The sequence below is a fragment of the Engraulis encrasicolus genome, chromosome 9 (assembly GCF_034702125.1).
Source record: "Engraulis encrasicolus isolate BLACKSEA-1 chromosome 9, IST_EnEncr_1.0, whole genome shotgun sequence".
Taxonomy (NCBI): domain Eukaryota; kingdom Metazoa; phylum Chordata; class Actinopteri; order Clupeiformes; family Engraulidae; genus Engraulis; species Engraulis encrasicolus.
The window spans coordinates 5135671-5155670 of NC_085865.1; the positions used below are offsets into that span (position 1 = coordinate 5135671).

General features: G+C 43.8%; 1 protein-coding gene across 1 annotated transcript in view; it reads right to left on the bottom strand.

Annotated features, from left to right (window-relative positions):
- The window catches only part of LOC134456086 (cadherin-7-like), a 187338-nt gene that overhangs the window by 66266 nt on the left and 101072 nt on the right, over positions 1-20000 (bottom strand). Inside the window, exons 9-11 of the mRNA XM_063207519.1 lie at positions 17223-17416; positions 12159-12267; positions 11289-11433 (exon numbers count right to left, since the gene is read on the bottom strand). Of these exons, the coding sequence (XP_063063589.1) occupies positions 11289-11433; positions 12159-12267; positions 17223-17416 (448 nt within the window). The remainder of the gene's footprint in view (positions 1-11288; positions 11434-12158; positions 12268-17222; positions 17417-20000) is intronic.

The window sequence follows — 20000 nt, forward strand, 5'->3', positions numbered from 1 at the left end:
CACCCAAGTTGCTAACTGGCAAACAACTACGCTTTTGAGAAACGCACCTCAGTGTACAACAAGTGGAACTAGTGTAGTGTTCCTGTCTATCGAGTAGTTGAACACACACAAAGCAGTGTAGAACAAGTGGAACCAGGGCTCTAAATTAACACCAGCCAAATGCTGGTGAAATTTCAGTTTGGCTGGTAGAAAAGACCAACTTATCAGCCACTTTAACCCATTTGTCAGTGTGTGTTTGGCTAGAAAGTTTAGCATCTACTAGTCATTTTGGCTGGTGATGAAAAAAAGTAAATTTAGAGCCCTGAGTGTAACTGAGGTGTTCCTGTCTATCGAGTAGTTGAACAGACAAAGCAGTGTAGAATAAGTGTAACCGAGGTGTTCCGGTCTATCGAGTACCTGCAGACACACACAAAGCAGTGTAGAACAAGTGGAACCAGGGCTCTAAATTAACACCAGAAATTTCAGTTTGGCTGGTAGAAAAGACCAAGTTATCAGCCACTTTAACCCATTTGTCAGTGTGTGTTTGGCTAGAAAGTTTAGCATCTACTAGTCATTTTGGCTGGTGATGAAAAAAGTACATTTAGCCCTGAGTGTAACTGACGGCCCGTACCCACACAGAGTAATTCCGCTCCGCTCTCATTGACTTTGAATGGGGGCGATATCGCGCTTGACAGCGCGGAGGTGAAGCGATATCGCAGCGGGACGCGATTTGATATAGACGAGCTCTCTATATCATGCACATTTGATGGTCCAATAACCAATCAGATGGGTGTATGGGTAGCAAGGGCGGGAGTTCCAATTTTTTTTTAAACACATGGCGGCGATTTCTGTGATTTCCAACATCACGTTTTTGCTTAATATAAAGACCCTAAATGCTTATAAATGTCACGACTATCACGGATTGATGTATTGGATTGGATTGCTTTTTGGAGCGGCTGGTCCTCTACCACCTGCGCCCCCTGGTGAGCTCATCAGCGGACCCACTGCAGTTCGCCTACCAGCCTGGCATTGGGGTTGAGGACGCCGTCATCTTCCTCACCCAGAGAGCCCTGTCTCACCTGGATGGGCCTGGGAACACTGTGAGAATCATGTTTTATGATTTCTCCAGTGCTTTTAACACCATCAAACCAGATCTCCTGGGGGACAAGCTGGATCGTGCGGGAGTGCACCACCATCTCTCAGCATGGCTCCTGGACTTCCTGAGCAACAGGCCACAGTATGTGAGGATAAGTGGCTGTGTGTCGGACACTGTGGTCGGTGGCACGGGGGCGCCGCAGGGGACGGTGCTGGCTCCTCTTTTATTCACCATTTACACTGCAGATTTCACACACTACACACCACACTGTCACCTACAAAAATTTTCAGACGACTCAGCAATCGTGGGTCTAATTAATGATGGGGATGAGAGGGAATACAGGGACCTGTACAAGAACTTTGTGGCATGGTGTCAACTGAATCACCTCCAGATAAATGCTGGGAAAACCAAAGAACTAGTTGTGGACTTCCGCCGGCGCAAAACACAATCCCCTCTCTTACCAGTAAACATCCAGGGTATTGATATAGACATTGTGGACACGTACAAATACCTTGGAGTTCACCTCAATAAAAAATTAGACTGGACTGACAACACCCAGGCTCTCTACAAGAAAGGCCAGAGTAGACTCCACCTGTTGCGGAGACTGAGGTCCTTTGGGGTTCAACAAAACCTACTGAGGACCTTCTATGACTCTGTGGTCTCCTCTGTTGTGTTCTATGGGGTGGTGTGCTGGGGCAGCAGCATCACAGCAGCTGAGGCAAAGAAACTCAACAAACTGGTGAGGAAGGCTGGCTCTGTCCTGGGCTGCAGCCTTGACACTGTGGAAGTGGTGGGGGACAGGAGGATGACGACGAAATTGTCAGCAATCCTGGCTAACACCATCCACCCCCTGCACGGAACAGTGGCAGCCCTGCTGAGCCCACTGAGCAGTAGACTCCTCCACCCAAACTGCAGAACAGAGAGGTACCGCAGGGCCTTTCTTCCCTCTGCAGTCAGACTATATAATAACACCAAGTCCCTGCGGTAGCCTTGGGGATGATAATGATGGTGATGATGATGAGGATGATGATGATGATGGTGGTGGTGGTAGTGATGGTCTTTTTATCTTTTTAACTTTTTAACTTACTTATTTATTATTGTCCTAGCACCCTCTCCTCCTTTTTATGAAGCTGCTAATGCACTTTTTACAAATGCACTTTCACTTTTACTAATGTACTTGTTGTTTTTAACAGACACATTTCTATTTTCCTTAACATCTGTTTTTTATCTATCCTACATATACTTTTTAACCTCCTGGTCCTGTGTTGTTGTATGTATACTGTCTACTGTCTTTGCACAATCTGTATGTTACTGCTGCAACAAATGAATTTCCCCATGGCGGGATAATTAAAGGCATACTTACTTACTTAAAGATGCACCACGAACTTATGTAACACAAATAGGTTACCCCACATTGCCATTTGATCACTCGATGTTTTGAGCTAACCGGGTAAGCTAACGTTAGCATTTTACCAGAACCAGGCAGCTACAAGCTTATATTAGACTACTTCTGTACTTCTATAATGATATAACGGGGCTTAAATGTTATCTAGGACCAAAACACAATCGCATTTAAGCCATGTACACACTGTGTTGTAATATTGGGTGAGTAATGTGTGCAAACGACCGTTCGCCGTTTGTTATCTCGCTCGGTCTACCCGGTGTCAACTGCGAGACACAGGCCGTGCCGCGAGGGTCGAAAGTCGGGTGAGCAGCGTAGTTAGCCCCGGGGAGAATCTACTGGGAGTATCCGTGACCACACCCCCAGCGCGATATTGCGCGTCGCGGATCCCGCCTGCCAATTTCCCCAGTGGGTACTAGGCGTGAGGTGTTCCTGTCTATCGAGGAGTTGAACACACACAAAGCAGTGTAGAACAGTGTAACTGAGGTGTTCCTGCACAGTCCGCCATTCGGGGCTCGAACCTGCCACCTCCTAGTCAACGCTCCAGTTCAGTATGGGAGTCACAGCACGATACTACTGAGCTAAAGGACCAGTCCGATAGTTGGTTCGATTCTGATTAGAGACGCACAGGATCCAAGATCCAGTTCTGGATCCGGCAGGATAATAGAGTTTTTCACAGGATCCGGATCCAACAGGAACTTAAGCAGTGGATCCGGTATCCGGCAATTACCTAAAAATCAGGATCTGGTGCATCTCTAGCCTAGGTTTTTCAGTCAGTCTTTCACAACCCCAATTGCTGCATGGAGTGAAAGAACTTTGGAAGCGCCCAGTGGCAGTGTGGCAGTAAGCCAATGAGTCTAAAAAACAGTTTGAGCCAAGGTAATAAAAAGGGCCCACGTGTGCCAGTAGGCTATGTGTTTCAACCCTTTCGTAGGATCCGGTATCCGGTTCCGGATCCGGCAGGATATTAAGCAGTGGATCCGATATCTGGCAGGATCCTAAAAATCAGGATCCGGTGCATCTCTAATTCTGATATGAGGTAATTTCCTGATCCTTCCCCATCTCTCTCTGTCCCTCTCATTTCCTGTCAGCTTCTTCCACACCAACACCTTCATCAACTTTGACTTTCCTATATCAATAAAGGCTAAAAAGCCCATAAAATGAATTTAAAAAGAGAGAAACATGAAGAAAAGCAGTAATAGAACAGTCATAGTGTGCAAAGCAACGTCTTTCAAATCATCATTCGACTTTCCTATCTCAATAAACGCTGAAAAGCCCCAAAACAAAACAACAAAGAGAGATAAATGAAGACGAGGCGCAACAGAATAGTCATAGCGTGCAAGTCAATGTCGTTCTTCAAATGCATTCTTCCCCCTTTTGCGACGGTGTCGCATGGAGGAAACAATTTCCCCACAAGCCATCAAGTCATGCAGAGAAGTGTTTGTGGAGCTTCCCCCCATCCAATGTCCTGACTGCACTGTCAATGAGAGAATGACTTCTTTTTTTCAGGATATTGATTAAAAGATTGATGATGTTGAGTCTTACGTTGTCACAAACCTGAAGGCCACAGAACAGGTGCAGTGTTATCTCCACGGTACAAATACTGTACACTCAAACAACACAGAAAAATGAAATAACAATTAGAGAGATGTGGACACACACCATCACAGAGGGTGTGTGATTTTGCTGAGGTAAACATGCAGTAGTCTACTGAACACTATAGGCTGCGGTTCAGCCCCATTCATACAGTAGGCTACCTAGCCTGATTTCCATCAACTTTCACATCTCGTACCGAGATTCTGGTCTAACTGAGAAGATAACGAATAACGTTTCCAAGCGGCATGGTTAACCCACCTCCCTCTGTTAGCAACTGGTTAATCCCAGAAAGGGCTGCGCAGAAGTTTAAACCAAACATTTTCTTAGTCCCAATAGAACGCCTCACTGCTTTGAACACGCCTCTACTCAGAGCTGTTGGAGCTGCTCAAAGTTGATTGCTTCCCGACAAAGTGGGTGGAGTTCCCCAGCCCAGCGGAGATCAGAAAGTACTTGAACGAGTTCTTTTCCCGACTAATTTTGCAGCACCGAAGGTGTTGCGTCATTAGGAGGGTGTGGCATGGCTAATTCATACCCTCTATTCGGTCAATTACCTGGATATTTCTATTGATCCATTCTTAAAGAAACATACCACCTTTTTTTGAATTTCACATATTTTCAGTATTTCCCAGCATTATTCATTTATGTCTATGTGTTCATTGCCTCGTTTAACAGTATAGCCAAATTAAGTATAGCAATGCAAGTCTATGGTACAAAATAAAACATCATCAAAAGTACTTATAAACCACTTTAAAATGAATATGAAATTCACCAGAGTGTAAAGGGCAGATTATAGTTCAGCAACGGCGCCTGTTGGCTACGGTCGCTAACCACTGTTGATGTTATAGATCTGCGCACGAGGTCTCATGTCGTTAGCCACATTTGGCTACATAGCTACAAGGCTACAGTACAGTAGTCAGACTGCAGGCATTGTGTCGCGAGTGCTAAACTGATGTATTGTTTGTTTGTTACTTACTAATTCAGTCATTGTAGCTTCATTTATTTACACACACTAGAAAGACAGCGTTCGTATTCCACAGAATATTGACAGTTTGGCTCTCGTAAACTACCGGAGAACTGTGCCGCCACGAGAACAAGGAAGTAGCGAGACGACCAATCACAGCGACTTTTCTCTGCGACCTTCGCAACCGTCTGTCGCGTAGTCAGGATTTTTTTGAGGTGCGCGACGACGGTTGCAGAGCCTCTGCGCGGGGGGCGTGGTCGTGCACAGACGGTTGCACAGGCTCTGCAACCGTCAGCGCCAATAAGTATAAATTGGCCTTTACACTGCAATTTAATTACATCCAGTGATCACTTGTGGCTTGATGCTTAAGTTACCAGTTACTTCAGGTGATTATGCTAAGCTATGGTAATAATTCTGATTCCAATAAATCCAAGTACTGGAAACACTGAGAAGATAATTATATGCACATTCATGAATAATGCTGGGAAATACTGCAAATATGTGAACATCAAAAAAGGGTGGTCTGTTCCTTTAACCAGGGCTCTAAATTAACTTTTTTCCCCAAAAATTACTAGCAGATGTTAATCTTATTAGCCAAACACACACACTCACTAATGGGTCAAAGTGGCTGGTAAGTTGGTCTTTTCTACCAGCCAAACGGACATTTCACCAGCATTTGGCCGGTTAGCTGGTGTTAATCGGGAGTGTGCGGCACTTCTCTCCTCTTGCAAGTGTTTAACTGGTTGCCAGAACCTCCTTTTCTGATGTGCGTTTTGCACCTCCACTCATCAACATTTTACCGGCATCATTGAAAGTAACTGCAGCTCTAACTGCTGTGATGAGATGAGGGGTTTGTGGCGGAAGTGGGGGGGGAACGCATTATAAATCATTACTCATGCACTGCCTGACTGCCTTTCAACAAGTGTCAATCAATGTTTTGCCTCCTGCGTCAGATCTGGTTATTATGGTGATTCATGCCTCAGGCAAGCTCAAAAGCAACACTAAGTAGTCGATCCAAGCTCAAAACAATGCTTTCGAAAATCGATTCAATGGTTCATCAACTTGTAAAAGGGTTGACAGGCAACTCTGAATTGGATTCTGCTGCTTTCCTTGGGTTATAAGGAGCGCTAAGTAAGTTAAGAGGAGCGGGACGTCGCTTGTCTTCAGGCTGGTGAACAGTGTTTGTGCCCATTCTGTATCCAGTTACTTTCGGATCTAAAGTGCTTCCCTTTTATGCAGAGCTACTGTTATAACCTTATTGTACCCAAAATGGTAATGACTACGTTTTAATCGGCTAACTAAGACTCTTGGTAATGACATAGCAATGTTGGGTAAAACTTTATAATAAGGGATGCATAACAAATATTTAAAAACTTGTAACGTGAATAATTAACTTATGATGAACAAAACATTAACACATTTCTGTAAGTTAGTGGGAAATGTAATGCTTATGTTTTATATCTATCAAACGTTTTATAAATGAATAATAAATACTCTGTTAAAAGGTTTGTAAAATCTGGAACATACTTGCAAATATTTTATAAAGCACAAAATAATAAAATGAATAATAAAAACATGCGTTGATGTTTTGTTCATCATTAGTTAATTATTTACTAAGTCTTCATAATCCTTTTTGCATCACTCATTATTAAGTGTTACAACCCATTGTTGCAAGCTTTTCTTGGCAAACCGGCCAACCAATCTGCATGAAAGGGCTAACAGCAAAACAGCTCGCATTATTTCTGGGTCGTGTACTTCATGGAGGGGGGCAACCACTATTCAGACGAACCGCTACCTAGGTTTAGGTTAGGGTTAGGGTAACTGTGTGCACTGTCCCTAAACTGTTATAAGCTGAGCAACGTAGCTCAAACCACAGAAATGGCACATCTCGCGCCGGCATTCCGACAATAGACATCAATGTTGGAATAGCGCCATGTAACCCGTAATGGCAGGTAACTGCTTATTATCCACATTATTCTGCTGATGTCTTTCTTATCACCAAGTGTTTTCTTTTCCAGTTCGTATCGCAAACCAACTGTCCAGTTCCAAAACGCTTAGATCTTCGATGTGAGCACATCAGTTGGTGAGAATTTAGAGAATGGGCACCAGAACTCATTTCTATTAGCCTGTCTGTGGTGTCTTTGCACTTACAGTATACCACCAGTACTCATATACCACCACATATACCACTGTGGCTATACCACATGGTCTCTATACACATACACCAACCTATGTGCTTACCGTTAATCGATTGCTTGACTTTCAACATCAACCATATTGAGACTACTGTATGCTTGGGCACCAGCACACAGGGAAGCTGACAGCTTTGGCTGGGCCTGGGACAAAGACACATGAAGGGGCCCCAAACCCAATACATAAAATGTAATGTGGATCCAATTATGGGCCCACCATCTCCCTGGGCCCGGGACACGATACACCTTTGTCCGCCCTGTCAGCGTCCCTGCCGGCACAGGTCTCTATATGAGAGACAATTCTACAATGCCACTCCGACCTGTAGGGCGGCCAAAAACAGACAACTATTTGGTGCTGCTTTAACTCTGCCTGAACTGCTAATCCAAAAACTTTTTATTTTCCTTTTTCTCAATAACTTCCTTTGAAAGTTTTCCCATCACACAAGTGAATAGCAACCTAAGTACTGTAGTGAAGCACTTTATATAGTAACTTTCTTTCCCACAGCTGTAAAATGGCTAATTAATTAAATAAATAAATAAAAAAGGACTTTGTGTGAACTGAACTCAAGTGAGCTGAGCTGTGCTGAGTTGAGTTGAATAGGCCTTTCGGCTGTTAAAACTCCGACTTTTTAATCTGTGCTCCTATTGTCTCCAGCAGTGTCAGGCCTCTGAGACCTCAGAGACCATCGCGCCTCCTGCATTGCAAAATGATTTCAATCAGGAGAAGAAGGGGAGAGCGGGCGCGAGGGGTGAAGGAAGCACACTGGCACAAAAAACGAGGCAATTTGCAACCACAACGGTCAAGTAATTTGATTTTCTGATTAAAATTACAGACAATCATAACAGCCCGAGTGAGAGCGCCACGCAATATTCTTTCAATTAGCAGGTAATTTGGGTAGCGGTCCCCTGTGTATCTGAATGGGCGCCAATAGGGGTTTTTCTTCCTTTTTTTCCCCTTTCAGCAGAAATGTGCACCGCTTGCTGTTTGGAATGCCACCACTCCTCCTCATCACAATTCTTCAGGGGATGCACAACACACACACACACACACACACACACACACACACACACACACACACACACACACACACACACACACACACAAACTTATGCATGCACACACTTATGCACATACACACACACTATCTTTCTGTCTCTCTGTCTCTGTATCTGTCTCTGTCTCTGTCTCTCTCTCTCTCTCTCTCTCTCTCTCTCTCTCTCTCTCTCTCACACACACACACACACACACACACACACACACACACACACACACACACACACACACACACACACACACACACACACACACACACACACACACACACACTCACACACACACACACACACACACACACACAGTCCTCCCCCATCTATGCATTGATGGCAGAGCTACTCCCCATCTGGTCTTAGTTTTGTCCTTGCAGTGTCATGTCCAATGACACCAGGCCGTCAGGGCATGGCAATATGCAAAGTCTACCATTATAATGTTTTTTATGACTTCTATATGAGCCCATTGTAAAGAAGGAAACAGGGGGGGCACAGCTGGGCTGGGCATTGGGCAGGGTGACACATGATTTGAATTCAACCTAAGATCATTTCCTATAACATACCCTGTTTCTACATCACATTCATGATGATGTCTTTCTCTTTCTCTTTCTCTTTCTCTCTCTCTCTCTCTCTCTCTCTCTCTCTCTCTCTCTCTCTCTCTCTCTCTCTCTCTCTCTCTCTCTAACTCTCTCCCCCTCCATTTCTGTTGTTCTATTTAATTAAAAGGCCAAAAATAACTTTGGAAACAGATTTAATTTGACATTTTACTGCTTCCATTAAAACTGATTTTATTGGCGAATACAGTCAGGTGGTCAGTGATTGTATTGGATTAACCTGTGTATGGGTAAAAAAAACCTTTGTTGCTGAAAACGAAGACATCTGATCATAAATGCACGCCTGAAATTCCTCCAATTGCATCTCCTAGAAAATCGCTTCCTTTTGCCAAGCAACTGTCAGCCACAGGCAGTAAACAGTAAACATCGCTTTAGTCCTCCTCTGTAGCAGCGGAGGATCATTGTTGGGTATGGATCCGAAAATAACCCTATAACACTCAGACTGACGGTGAGAAGATGGCCTAAGAGCTATTTTGCAATGTGGAGTAGTGAGTAGTACAGTACAGACATCTGGGTACCACGCAGACACAGAGTGCGTTTACATGCAGTTCAGTATGCCGAATATGAGGCATATCCCGGTTATGATATATTCGGGATAATGTGTTTATATGCGCACAGAACGTTATATCCCAGTCTACATTCTTGGCCGTTATAGAATTCTCTTCAAATGCGTGTAGCCTGGATACCAGCAACAGCGTTCCATGGGAAGCCCCTGTATTCGGGATAAGGTGTATACATGTGTCAGTATCCCGGCTTCTTTCGGAGAACTCCACCTAGCATATCCCGATTTCTCAGTATCCCGAATAAGGGCTTATTCGGGATACTGAAGTGTTTATATGCGCAAACGCAAATTCGGGATACTTAATATCCCGATCATATTCGGGATACTGAACTGCATGTATACGCACTCACTGACCTTATGGTGATCTGCAGTGAGTATAGCAGATGCAGACAGGGAGAACAAGAAAAGAACAAAGTGGTTGTTTGTGGCTTTGAGTGGATGTGGATGTGGACGTGTGTGTGTGTGTGTGTGTGTGTGTGTGTGTGTGTGTGTGTGTGTGTGTGTGTGTGTGTGTGTGTGTGTGTGTGTGTGTGTGTGTGCGTTTGTGTGTATTTGTGTGTGTGTGCGTGTGTGTGTGTGTTTGTGTGTATTTGAGTGTGTGTTTGTGTGCACGTGCATGTGCGTGTGCACGTGTGTGTGTGTGTGTGTGTGTGTGCGTGTGTTTGAATGAGAGAGGATGAAAATAAGGAAGAGAGAGAGGGAGAGAGAGAGAGAGAGAGAGAGAGAGAGAGAGAGAGAGAGAGAGAGAGAGAGAGAGATGGAAAGCCTAAGGGCACCAGAGAATATTCACATAGTACAGTACACCATAGCAATCAAACTGTCTGTTGAAGTTGGACGGACTATACCTTAGCAGTCACAAAAAGCTCAGGGACACAATTTTGTCTGGCTTACTTCCCATTGATAGAAAGTTCTCAGATGCTAAAACTTAGGCTTTTCTTATACTTCACATGTGAAAGTTTCATCTTTTATCTGACATGTTTTGACTGTATAGCTTCCGTCTTCATCAGGGTCACATGGATGCTGATGTGTGATGTGCTTTAAAATCAGCTGATGTTGTTGTTGTGGAGGCGTGACCTCCCTGTCAATAGTGACAGGTTGGTCACACCTCCTACGGTTAGAGGCGTCCTCTTAGGTCGCTGGCCCAGGTGTGGGAGAGCATACAGCAGAGGGAGTAGAGAGAGAGAGGTTCCATTGGTCCATTGTTTCCAGGTTCTATTATTGCAAGGGGGAGGGGGGGGGAATCCCCCTTTAGGCAGACCTAGGCAGACCTAAGGACTGTTCTATTCAATGCTAGGAGCATTATGACACGCCCCTTTAGGCAGACCAGAACCTGGTCATGTTAGGTGACCATAGCAACCTATTACATTGGCATATATCTATACTTAAAGAATCTCTGGCGAGACCACACCGTACATTGTGCAGTGTGAATTCAGCACTTGAGAGAGAGTGCAGTAGGACCAACCAGAAGTGTGTTGAGAGTAAGCAGTTAGGGCGTCAGGCTCGTAACCCAAAGGTTGCAGGTTCGACTTCCGACCTGCCAGGTTGGTGGGGGGAGTAATTATCCATTGCTCTCCCCCATCCTGCTCCATAACTGAGTTAACCTGAACATGGTGCTTCCCCGCCGCGCTGTTCCATCAGGGTGCTATTGGGGGCTGCCCCCTTGCATGGGTGAGGCATAAATGCAATTTTTGTTGTGTGCAGTGAGCACTTGTGTGCTACGGAAAGCTCTGTCACAATGACAATGGGAGTTGGAGTTTCCCAGGTGCGCTTTCATTTTCACTTTCACTTCACTACACTAATTGCTTGTGTACACACATATTCACAGAGTGAACTGATTACCTGATGGAGCTCTTGTTGAGGTCCGGGTCGTGAGCCGACACGCTCCCGATGACCGTCCCCACCTTGGCGGCCTCCGAGACCACCATCTTGCTGAGGGGCGTGGAGAAGATGGGCGGCTCGTTGATGTCCTCCACATTCAGCCTCACTATGGCAAGACATCAAGGTCAAAAGTCAAAAGGCAAGGTCAGGGTCAATGGTCAAGGTCAAATTCCAAGTCAACGTGTATAGAGACAAGCGTGGTTGAAACCGGTTGGCGTTTTTAGATACCATGGCCCATTTGAAAATAAAGTTTTTTTATTTAATTATACATACAGTACTATTTTTTGTCTCTATGCGAGAGTTGCCTGAAGTAACCCCAGTGGCCTCAAAATTCTTGATGATTAGACTTTGTCTTTCTGACTTCAAGAGCACCGGCATATTGGAGTCTACAAACAAGAACACTCCGCATCTCTCCCTCTGGTGTGAATTATTCACAGCAGGTGTATCACTGTTGCCTTTGTCATTGTTGACATTGTCATACTTCTGCTGCAAATTCTAAATGAAATAAAAACAAGACAAGAACTTGAAGAGGGCAGTCCAATTTCTTTTCATTTGATTATTCATTGCACCACGCACAAACACTCGCACACACACACACACACACACACACACACACACACGCAAACAAACGCACGCAAACAAACACACGCACACACCCACACACGCAAACAAACACACGCACACACACACACACACACACACACGTACACACACACACACACGCACACACACACACACGCACGCACACACACACACACACACACACACACACACACACACACACACACACACACACACACACAAAGATACACACACACAAATGCAACTAACCTATGGTGGTGTCACTGAAGGGCCCGTAGGTGAGGAACTGGGGGTCGATGTAGCGATTGGTGGCCTCCACCTTCAGAGTGTAGTTCCTCTTGCTCTCGTAGTCCAGAGGCTGCAGGGGGGAAATATGCTATTAGGTTAGGTTAGTAGTAGTAGTAGTAGTAGCAGAGATTATTTAAATAAAGATATGCCATTGCAATAGGTTGCTATGGGCACCTAACATGATCAGGTTCCGGTCTGCCTAAAGGGGCGTGTCATAATACTCCTAGCATTGAATAGAACAGTCCTTAGGTCTGCCTAGGTCTGCCTAAAGGGGGATTACCCCCCCTCCCCCTTGCAATAATAGAACCCGGAAACAATGGGCCAATGGAACCTCTCTCTACTCTCTCTAGTAGTAGTAGTAGCCTTTATTTGTCCCAGTATGGGCAATTGTTTTGCAGTGGTGGTGCACCTCTCACACCCACACACACACGTAAGGTAAGGTTAGGTAAGGTAAGATAAGATAAGATAAGATAAGATAAGATAAGATAAGATAAGATAAGATAAGATAAGATAAGATAAGATAAGATAAGATAAGATAAGATAAGATAAAGTGAGATAAGATAAGGTAAGGTAAGGTAAGATAAGATAAGGTAAGATAAGATAAGGTAAGATAAGATAAGATAAGATAAGGTAAGATAAGATAAGATAAGATAAGATAAGATAAGATAAGATAAGATAAGATAAGATAAGGTAAGGTAACGTAAGGTAAGGTAAAGGTTAGGTTGGGTAAGTTAGGTTGGGTTGGGTTGGGTTAGGTTTCTTTACTAGTCTCCACCAAGCAGAAATTTGTCTCGCAGATAGGGAGGTTACACATATAGAAGTGTAAAGGCTTTGTCATATCACAGATACTCCTTTTATTGACCTTGGCTGTCTGCACGGCAGCTGTTTCAATTCATCTCATGATATACGCTTTTAATAAAAGACTTAAAGGGGTATGCCACTATTTTGGGGCTTAATACAGTTAAAATCGTTGGCTGGGGTTTATAAAGGTGGTGAAGTGTCTTATTTTTCATGTGAAGCGTTGTCTTGCTTTAAGACAAGTTAAAAGAGGGAGTATGTCGCTAAGCTAGTGAAAGTCAATGCATGGATCCATTGACTTTCACTAGCTTAGCGACATGCTCCCTCTTTTAACTTTTCTTAAAACAAGACAATGGCTTTAACATACGGCATACCCCTTTAACATAAAAGCATAGAAAGACCTCTGCTGTCTGCTGTATAGTGTGGTATGCTCACCGATATGTTCATGCTATAGGGCATAGGTGGCTAACCCGCGGCTCTCGAGCCGCATGCGGCTCTTTGCCTGGTGTCTTGCGGCTCTTGCGTTCATGTCCAAGTTTGTGTTTATTTCCCCCATAGGCAATATGCATTAGAATTGCGCACACAAAGTTGATTAGAACTATGGCAAATAAGTGCCCTGTGGTCTTGGTACTGTAGTAGGCCTTGCCTAAATGTGTCCTGAATGATCACGTTGATGTGTGACATTTGTTAGGCCTACTGCAAATAGCCTACAAGACGCGATTTAAGCCTATGTTCTAAAAATAGCGCTTTCAAAAAGTGACCGCGTCTTTCGCTGACTAAACAAAATATCGGCAAAAATGTTTTAACCTGAAATATTTTGCCATCACTCCTCAATAAGGTCAAGAAAATGTGCTGTCCATATTAGATTCTATCGCTCGGATATGGCGGTTATAAATGTGCAAATGATATGAAGAGAAAGGTGTCTGGAGCAGAGATGCGCTGAGAATCTCTGTCCTGCGTAGCCATCTCTGCGCTCTGTTAGGAGGAGTGTTCATCATGGCTATTGACCCGAATGTGAAATTATGTTTTTGGTTTAAAATCGTGTTATTTTCGCGGGCTATAGACAAAATAGCGCCAAAAATAATGTTCCACCCTGGTTTATCAGCCATTGTCAAAGCGGCGCTGGCAGACAGCGTGCAGGTGGGAAACAATTTCAGTTTAGTCTCAAAAAGAAAACTTGGTCTTTTCCCCTGGCCCCCTGTCAGCACCCGCTGAAACATTAATGTGGAAAATGAACGGCGATTTGACGAACCACCTTGTTAATTTCGGATGGTGTTGTCGTCAGGCATCCAATGATCATCTCATCTGTGCGCAAGAAAGCGGTGCCTGTGCGCCTAACCCCCGAATGAGCTAAAAGAGGCGGAGAATCTTTGGGCCGCGTTACTTCGTGCTCTGTTATAAAGAGTGCTCATGGAAATTATGATGTGAAACGTGTTTTATTAAAATATGAAAGAATTTATTAAATAATTTTGACCTGTGTACCCTTGTCTTCTTATGTAAAACAACATTTTTATCTTGAAAAAACATTTTCCCACAAAAAATTGAAGCAGTAAAAAAAAAAAAGGGGGGGGGGTCATCTTATATTCAGGATTGTCTTGTAGTCAGGCCATTAAGTTGGAGTGTAACATCAATCTGACACTTTGTGTGTGTGTGTGTGTGTGTGTGTGTGTGTCTGTGTGTGAAAGGAAGAGATGGTTGATGTTCATACCCATGTGTTGTTGTGTATGCTGGTCTGTGGTGCGAGAAGGATGGGTGATGCCCATGTTGGTGGGTGTGCGCATGTTTATATGCCCGCGTGATGTTTGTGTGCCGATGTGGCTCTTTGCTGTGACACATTACAAAATTTGGCTCTTGGTCTCCGACTGGTTGGCCACCCCTGCTATAGGGCCTAGTATATGCTGCTCGACTAATCCACTGCTGTATAGCTTTGCATCAACTAATACAACGGGCGGCAGTATGTGACCAGTCAAATAAACAGCCACGCATCATGTTGTTCATAATTGAAATTCGTAACTAAATGACTTAACTTCGGATCAGTGTTAGACAAAAAAAAAAAAATCAGTAACACTTTACTGCACGGATCGCTAATAAGGTGGCAATTTCATGTTAATTTCATGTTAATTTCATAGTTATTTCATGGTAATAACTGTTTGTTTTTAGTAACAACAGAAAAATAACCATACAGTTTCCAGTGCATTGTGGTGACACCCTGATGACTCGCAGACACTTTGTTGACACACACACACACACACACACACACACACACACACACACACACACACACACACACACACACACGCACACACACACACACACACACACACAATGCACTGGAAACTGTATGGTTATTTTGCTGTTGTTACTAAAAACAAACAGTTATTATCCTGAAATAACTATGAAATAACTATTTACCACCTTATTAGCGATCCGTAAAGTAAAGTGTTACCTAAAATATTATGCTCAGCTTGGAAAAACTCATCTACTATTAATGCAGAAAAGATATCTGCCTGTCGCTCCAACTCCTCTCTCTATTCACTTTTTTGAAAAATAATAAAATAACCACAAAAAAACATGAATATTAAAAACCTGCGGTTAAAGATTTAAACACTGTGGATCCACGAACCTTGCTTGTGTTAAGTGCTTAAATATTTGAGACCCACTGGTAAAATATTTACATCGTGGAAGTCGCCTTCGGGGGGTGGCAAAGGGATCCTGTCCCTTGCCCAGAGAGACCGGGGATCCAGAATTGGGTCCTAATTACAGTATATGTACAGTATTGGGGAGTGGGCCCTAATGGATGTCTTTGTCCTGGGTCCAGCCATTTGCTGTCAGCGGTCCTGATTTAGTATGTAGCCCACCTTTTGCTGAATGATGCAGCATTGGCCTGGTCCTATTACAGTGTATGTATTTAGCAAAGCAGATTTATAGCATATTTAAAAATCCTTGACATTTGTATGAAAGCATAACATTTGCCACAGATACTCTCTAGGGGTCAATTTATGGGGAAATAAAAAATTGGCGACCAGAAATTCTAAATGGCAGCCATTTGTCAAGATGGACGCTATTTCTGTCATATGGTCATCATTTTGATCGTTAAAACTGTAGCATGGGCATTACCAAATAATTGGGGAGATGGGCCCTTTCAGATGACTTTCAGATGTCCTGGGCCCAACCAAAGCTGTCACCGGCCCTGGTTTATGTGGCCTACCGTCTGCCGAACGATGGGCATTTGCCAAAGTCTAGTGTGCGTCCTTCGAAGTGTATCAGCCTTCCTTATCACGCCCAGTGATTGGATACTCTTTGGTGAACTCTGCCAGAGTATCCAATCAATGGGCGTGACTCATTAGGCTGACACACTTCCAAGGCTCATACTGTACACTTTTTTTTTTTTTTTGAAAAAAGGTTTGCACACTCCTTTGGATTTTTTCTTCTTTAAGTTATTTTTTCTAATTTTCCTCGGAAACGTCATTGCCAATGAATGAATGAATAAAAAGAAGAAAAAAAAAACGTAAAGAAGAAAAAATCCAAAGGAGTGTGCGAACCTTTTTTCAAAAAATACGTAATCTTTTTGTTCAGCACCAGGGATTGTGCACAAGTAACTCTCTACAGGTCATACTGTACACTTGACATTGGGAAATAGTGGAAGACACCCTCCTGCGTGGGTCCTAATGACAGTGTATGTACTGAGGAGGGGGGCCTTTCTGATGCCTTTGTCCTGTGTCCACCCAAAGCTGTCAGCGGCCCCGGGTTAGTACGAAGCCTGCCTTCTGCAAAATGATGACCTCCTCTTGCGTGTCAATTCAACACTTAGAGAGTCTACTAAACATCTCTGTAACATTACTTAACATTATGTCAAGTAGAGAGTCTACTTAACATCTTCCTAACATTACTTAACATTATGTTAAGTAGAGATTCTAATTACCATAACCTTTCCCCCTGAGGATCAATCAAGTTGCTCTACTCTACTCTACTGTACTCTACTCTATTCAACACTTCAAGAGTCTATTTAACATCTCCTGGGGTATATTTGGTCCCAGAGTACTCTCTAAGAGTTGAATTAACATTTTGCATTTTATTACTATGTACATACTGTACTGTACCTTCCACAGCATGATAACCCCCTCCTGTGTGTTAATTCAACAATTTGAGAGTCTATTTAACACATCCTAGGGTGTAAATCGTCCCAGAGTGCTCTCTAAGAGTTGAATTAACAGTGCAATGTTTTACCTTTTGCAGGATGATGACGCCCTCCTGTGTGTCCTCGTCTGTGGTGATGTTGAAGACAGCGGGGCCGCCCCCGTCCACGTCCACGATGCGGTAGTCCATCTCCGCATTGGAGCCCTCATCATCATCCATCGCCTTCAGCTTGGCCACCACCGAGGCTACGGGCAGAGACTCCGACACCGTGTACTCGTAAAACTCTGGGGAGAAGAGAGGGTGGTGCACAGTAGAGTACATATTAGAGTAGAGTAGAGTAGAGTAGAGTAGAGTAGAGTAGAGTAGAGTAGAGTAGAGTAGAGTAGAATAGAGTGGAGTACAGTACAGTACAGTACAGTACAGTACAGTAGAGTACAGTGCATATTAGAGTAGACTAGAGAAGTAGCTTGGTACCATAGAGGCTACGGGCAGAGACTCCAACACTGTGTACTCGTAAAACTCTGGGGAGAAGAGAGGGTGGTGTACAGTAGAGTACAGCATATCAGAGTAGAGTAGAGTAGAGTAGAGTAGAGTAGAGTAGAGTAGAGTAGAGTAGAGTAAAGTAGAGTAGAGTAGAATAGAGTAGAATAGAGTGGATTACAGTACAGTACAGTACAGTACAGTACAGTATAGTACAGTACAGTACAGTAGAGTACAGTGCATATTAGAGTAGAGTAGAGTAGACTAGAGGAGTAGCTTGGTACCATAGAGGCTACGGGCAGAGACTCCAACACTGTGTACTCGTAAAACTCTGGGGAGAAGAGAGGGTGGTGTACAGTAGAGTACAGCATATCAGAGTAGAGTAGAGTAGAGTAGAGTAGAGTAGAGTAGAGTAGAGTAGAGTAGGATAGGGTAGAGTAGAGTAGAGTAGAGTAGAGTAGAGTAGAGTAGAGTAGAATAGAGTAGAGTAGAGTAGAGTACAGTCGAGTAAAGTAGAATAGAGTAGAGTAGAGTAGAATAGAATAGAGTAGAGTAGAGGAGTAGCATGGTACCATAGAGGCTACGGGGAGGGACTCCAACACGGTGTACTCGTAAAACTGTGGAGAAGAGAGGGTGGTGTACAGTAGTACAGCATATTAGCGTAGAGTCCAATACAGTACAATAGAGTAGACTAGACTAGACTAGACTAGAGTAGAGTAGAGTACAGTAGAGTAGAGTAGAATAGAGTAGAGTTGAGTAGAGTAGAATAGAGTACAGTAGAGTAGAGTAGAGTAGAATAGAGTAGAGTACAGTCGAGTAGAGTAGAGTAGAGTAGAATAGAGTAGACTTTTTTTCTTTTTTAAAATATTTCTGAAAATAGGGGCCCACGAGGTTGCGGGGCCCGTCAGAAAATGCCCGCTTTGCCAGATGACCAGTCCAACTCTGGGTGCAAGAATCCTCACAGATCAATTCCAGATGCTTCAAAACTGTTGAATGGCATACAGTAGAAGCACACTGATCATATAGTAAGTATGTCAGTGGTCACAACGTAATGACCATGGAATACTGGGTAACACTTTACTTAACACCGGTGTCGTCATATGCATGTCATTACAGTGCCTTAACAGTGTCATGGCAGAGTTATGTACATGTCATTAACATTATGTCCATGTCATAAATAGACAAATAAACAAGGTTGTCTTTGTCATAACCGAATGTCACTTAAGGCCAACAGTCATGAAATGTTTATGACATGGACATAATGTTTATGACTTATCTATGACGGTGTCATGACACTATTATATAAGGGTTAACGTTCGGCGAGAAGGTCGCTACCGTGGAATAGCAGCACGACAGAGAGAATCTTTAGACCCCGACGTGGAGCGGAGGGGTCTTGTTCTCTCTGAAGTGCTGCTATTCCACAAAGCGACCGACTCGCCGAAAGTTAACCCGCTTATTATATGGATATACTTAAATGATTCACACATGGCGGGGACATTTCTTTAGGCCTATTTAATGTTAAGTCTATTATAGTTTTTAATGTCAAAAGATTGTTGCTGCGCAAAAACAAAACAGTGCCGTTCTAGGCAACAGCTAGGTAGCCAGGACAACAGGTGTTGTCACAGCAGCTGATTAGAGTCTTGTTGAAAAGTCGCTTTAGCAGTGAAAAGTCTTGTTGCCATTGACAGCGGTCTGTTATAGACCAACCCGTCCGTTATCGAAAAATAACAGACGTGCGAACGTTGGGGAGCCCCGTTGAAATGAATGGAGCATTCGACCGATGACGTCACACCATATAATAACATCATTTAATTAGCAGCCTTTCTGTAATGGCATTACACTTAGCTGTCACTTACTGAGGTAGAGGGTATTGGTTACAGTCCCTGGAGCAATGTGGGGTTAGGTGTCTTGGTACAGGGTATTGGTTACAGTCCCCGGAGCAATGTGGGGTTAGGTGCCTTGGTACAGGGTATTGGTTACAGTCCCCGGAGCAATGTGGGGTTAGGTGTCTTGGTACAGGGTATTGGTTACAGTCCCCGGAGCAATGTGGGGTTAGGTGTCTTGGTACAGGGTATTGGTTACAGTCCCCGGAGCAATGTGGGGTTAGGTGTCTTGGTACACGGTATTGGTTACAGTCCCCGGAGCAATGTGCGGTTAGGTGTCTTGCTCATCAGCCAAGGATGTAAATGTACAGTAGGTGCTATGACCAACCTGCGTGAAGCTGCACACACACCCCCCCCCCCAGACCCAAAATGCTGAAATAACACTGTAGATTGTATGTGCTATGTTTGTGCTGGATACCGCTGTAATTTTTTTTCGTTTGTGCTATTAACCCCTTAAGACGCGGCTTTATACATTTGTTGTTACCAGTATGGCAATGACCAAGTC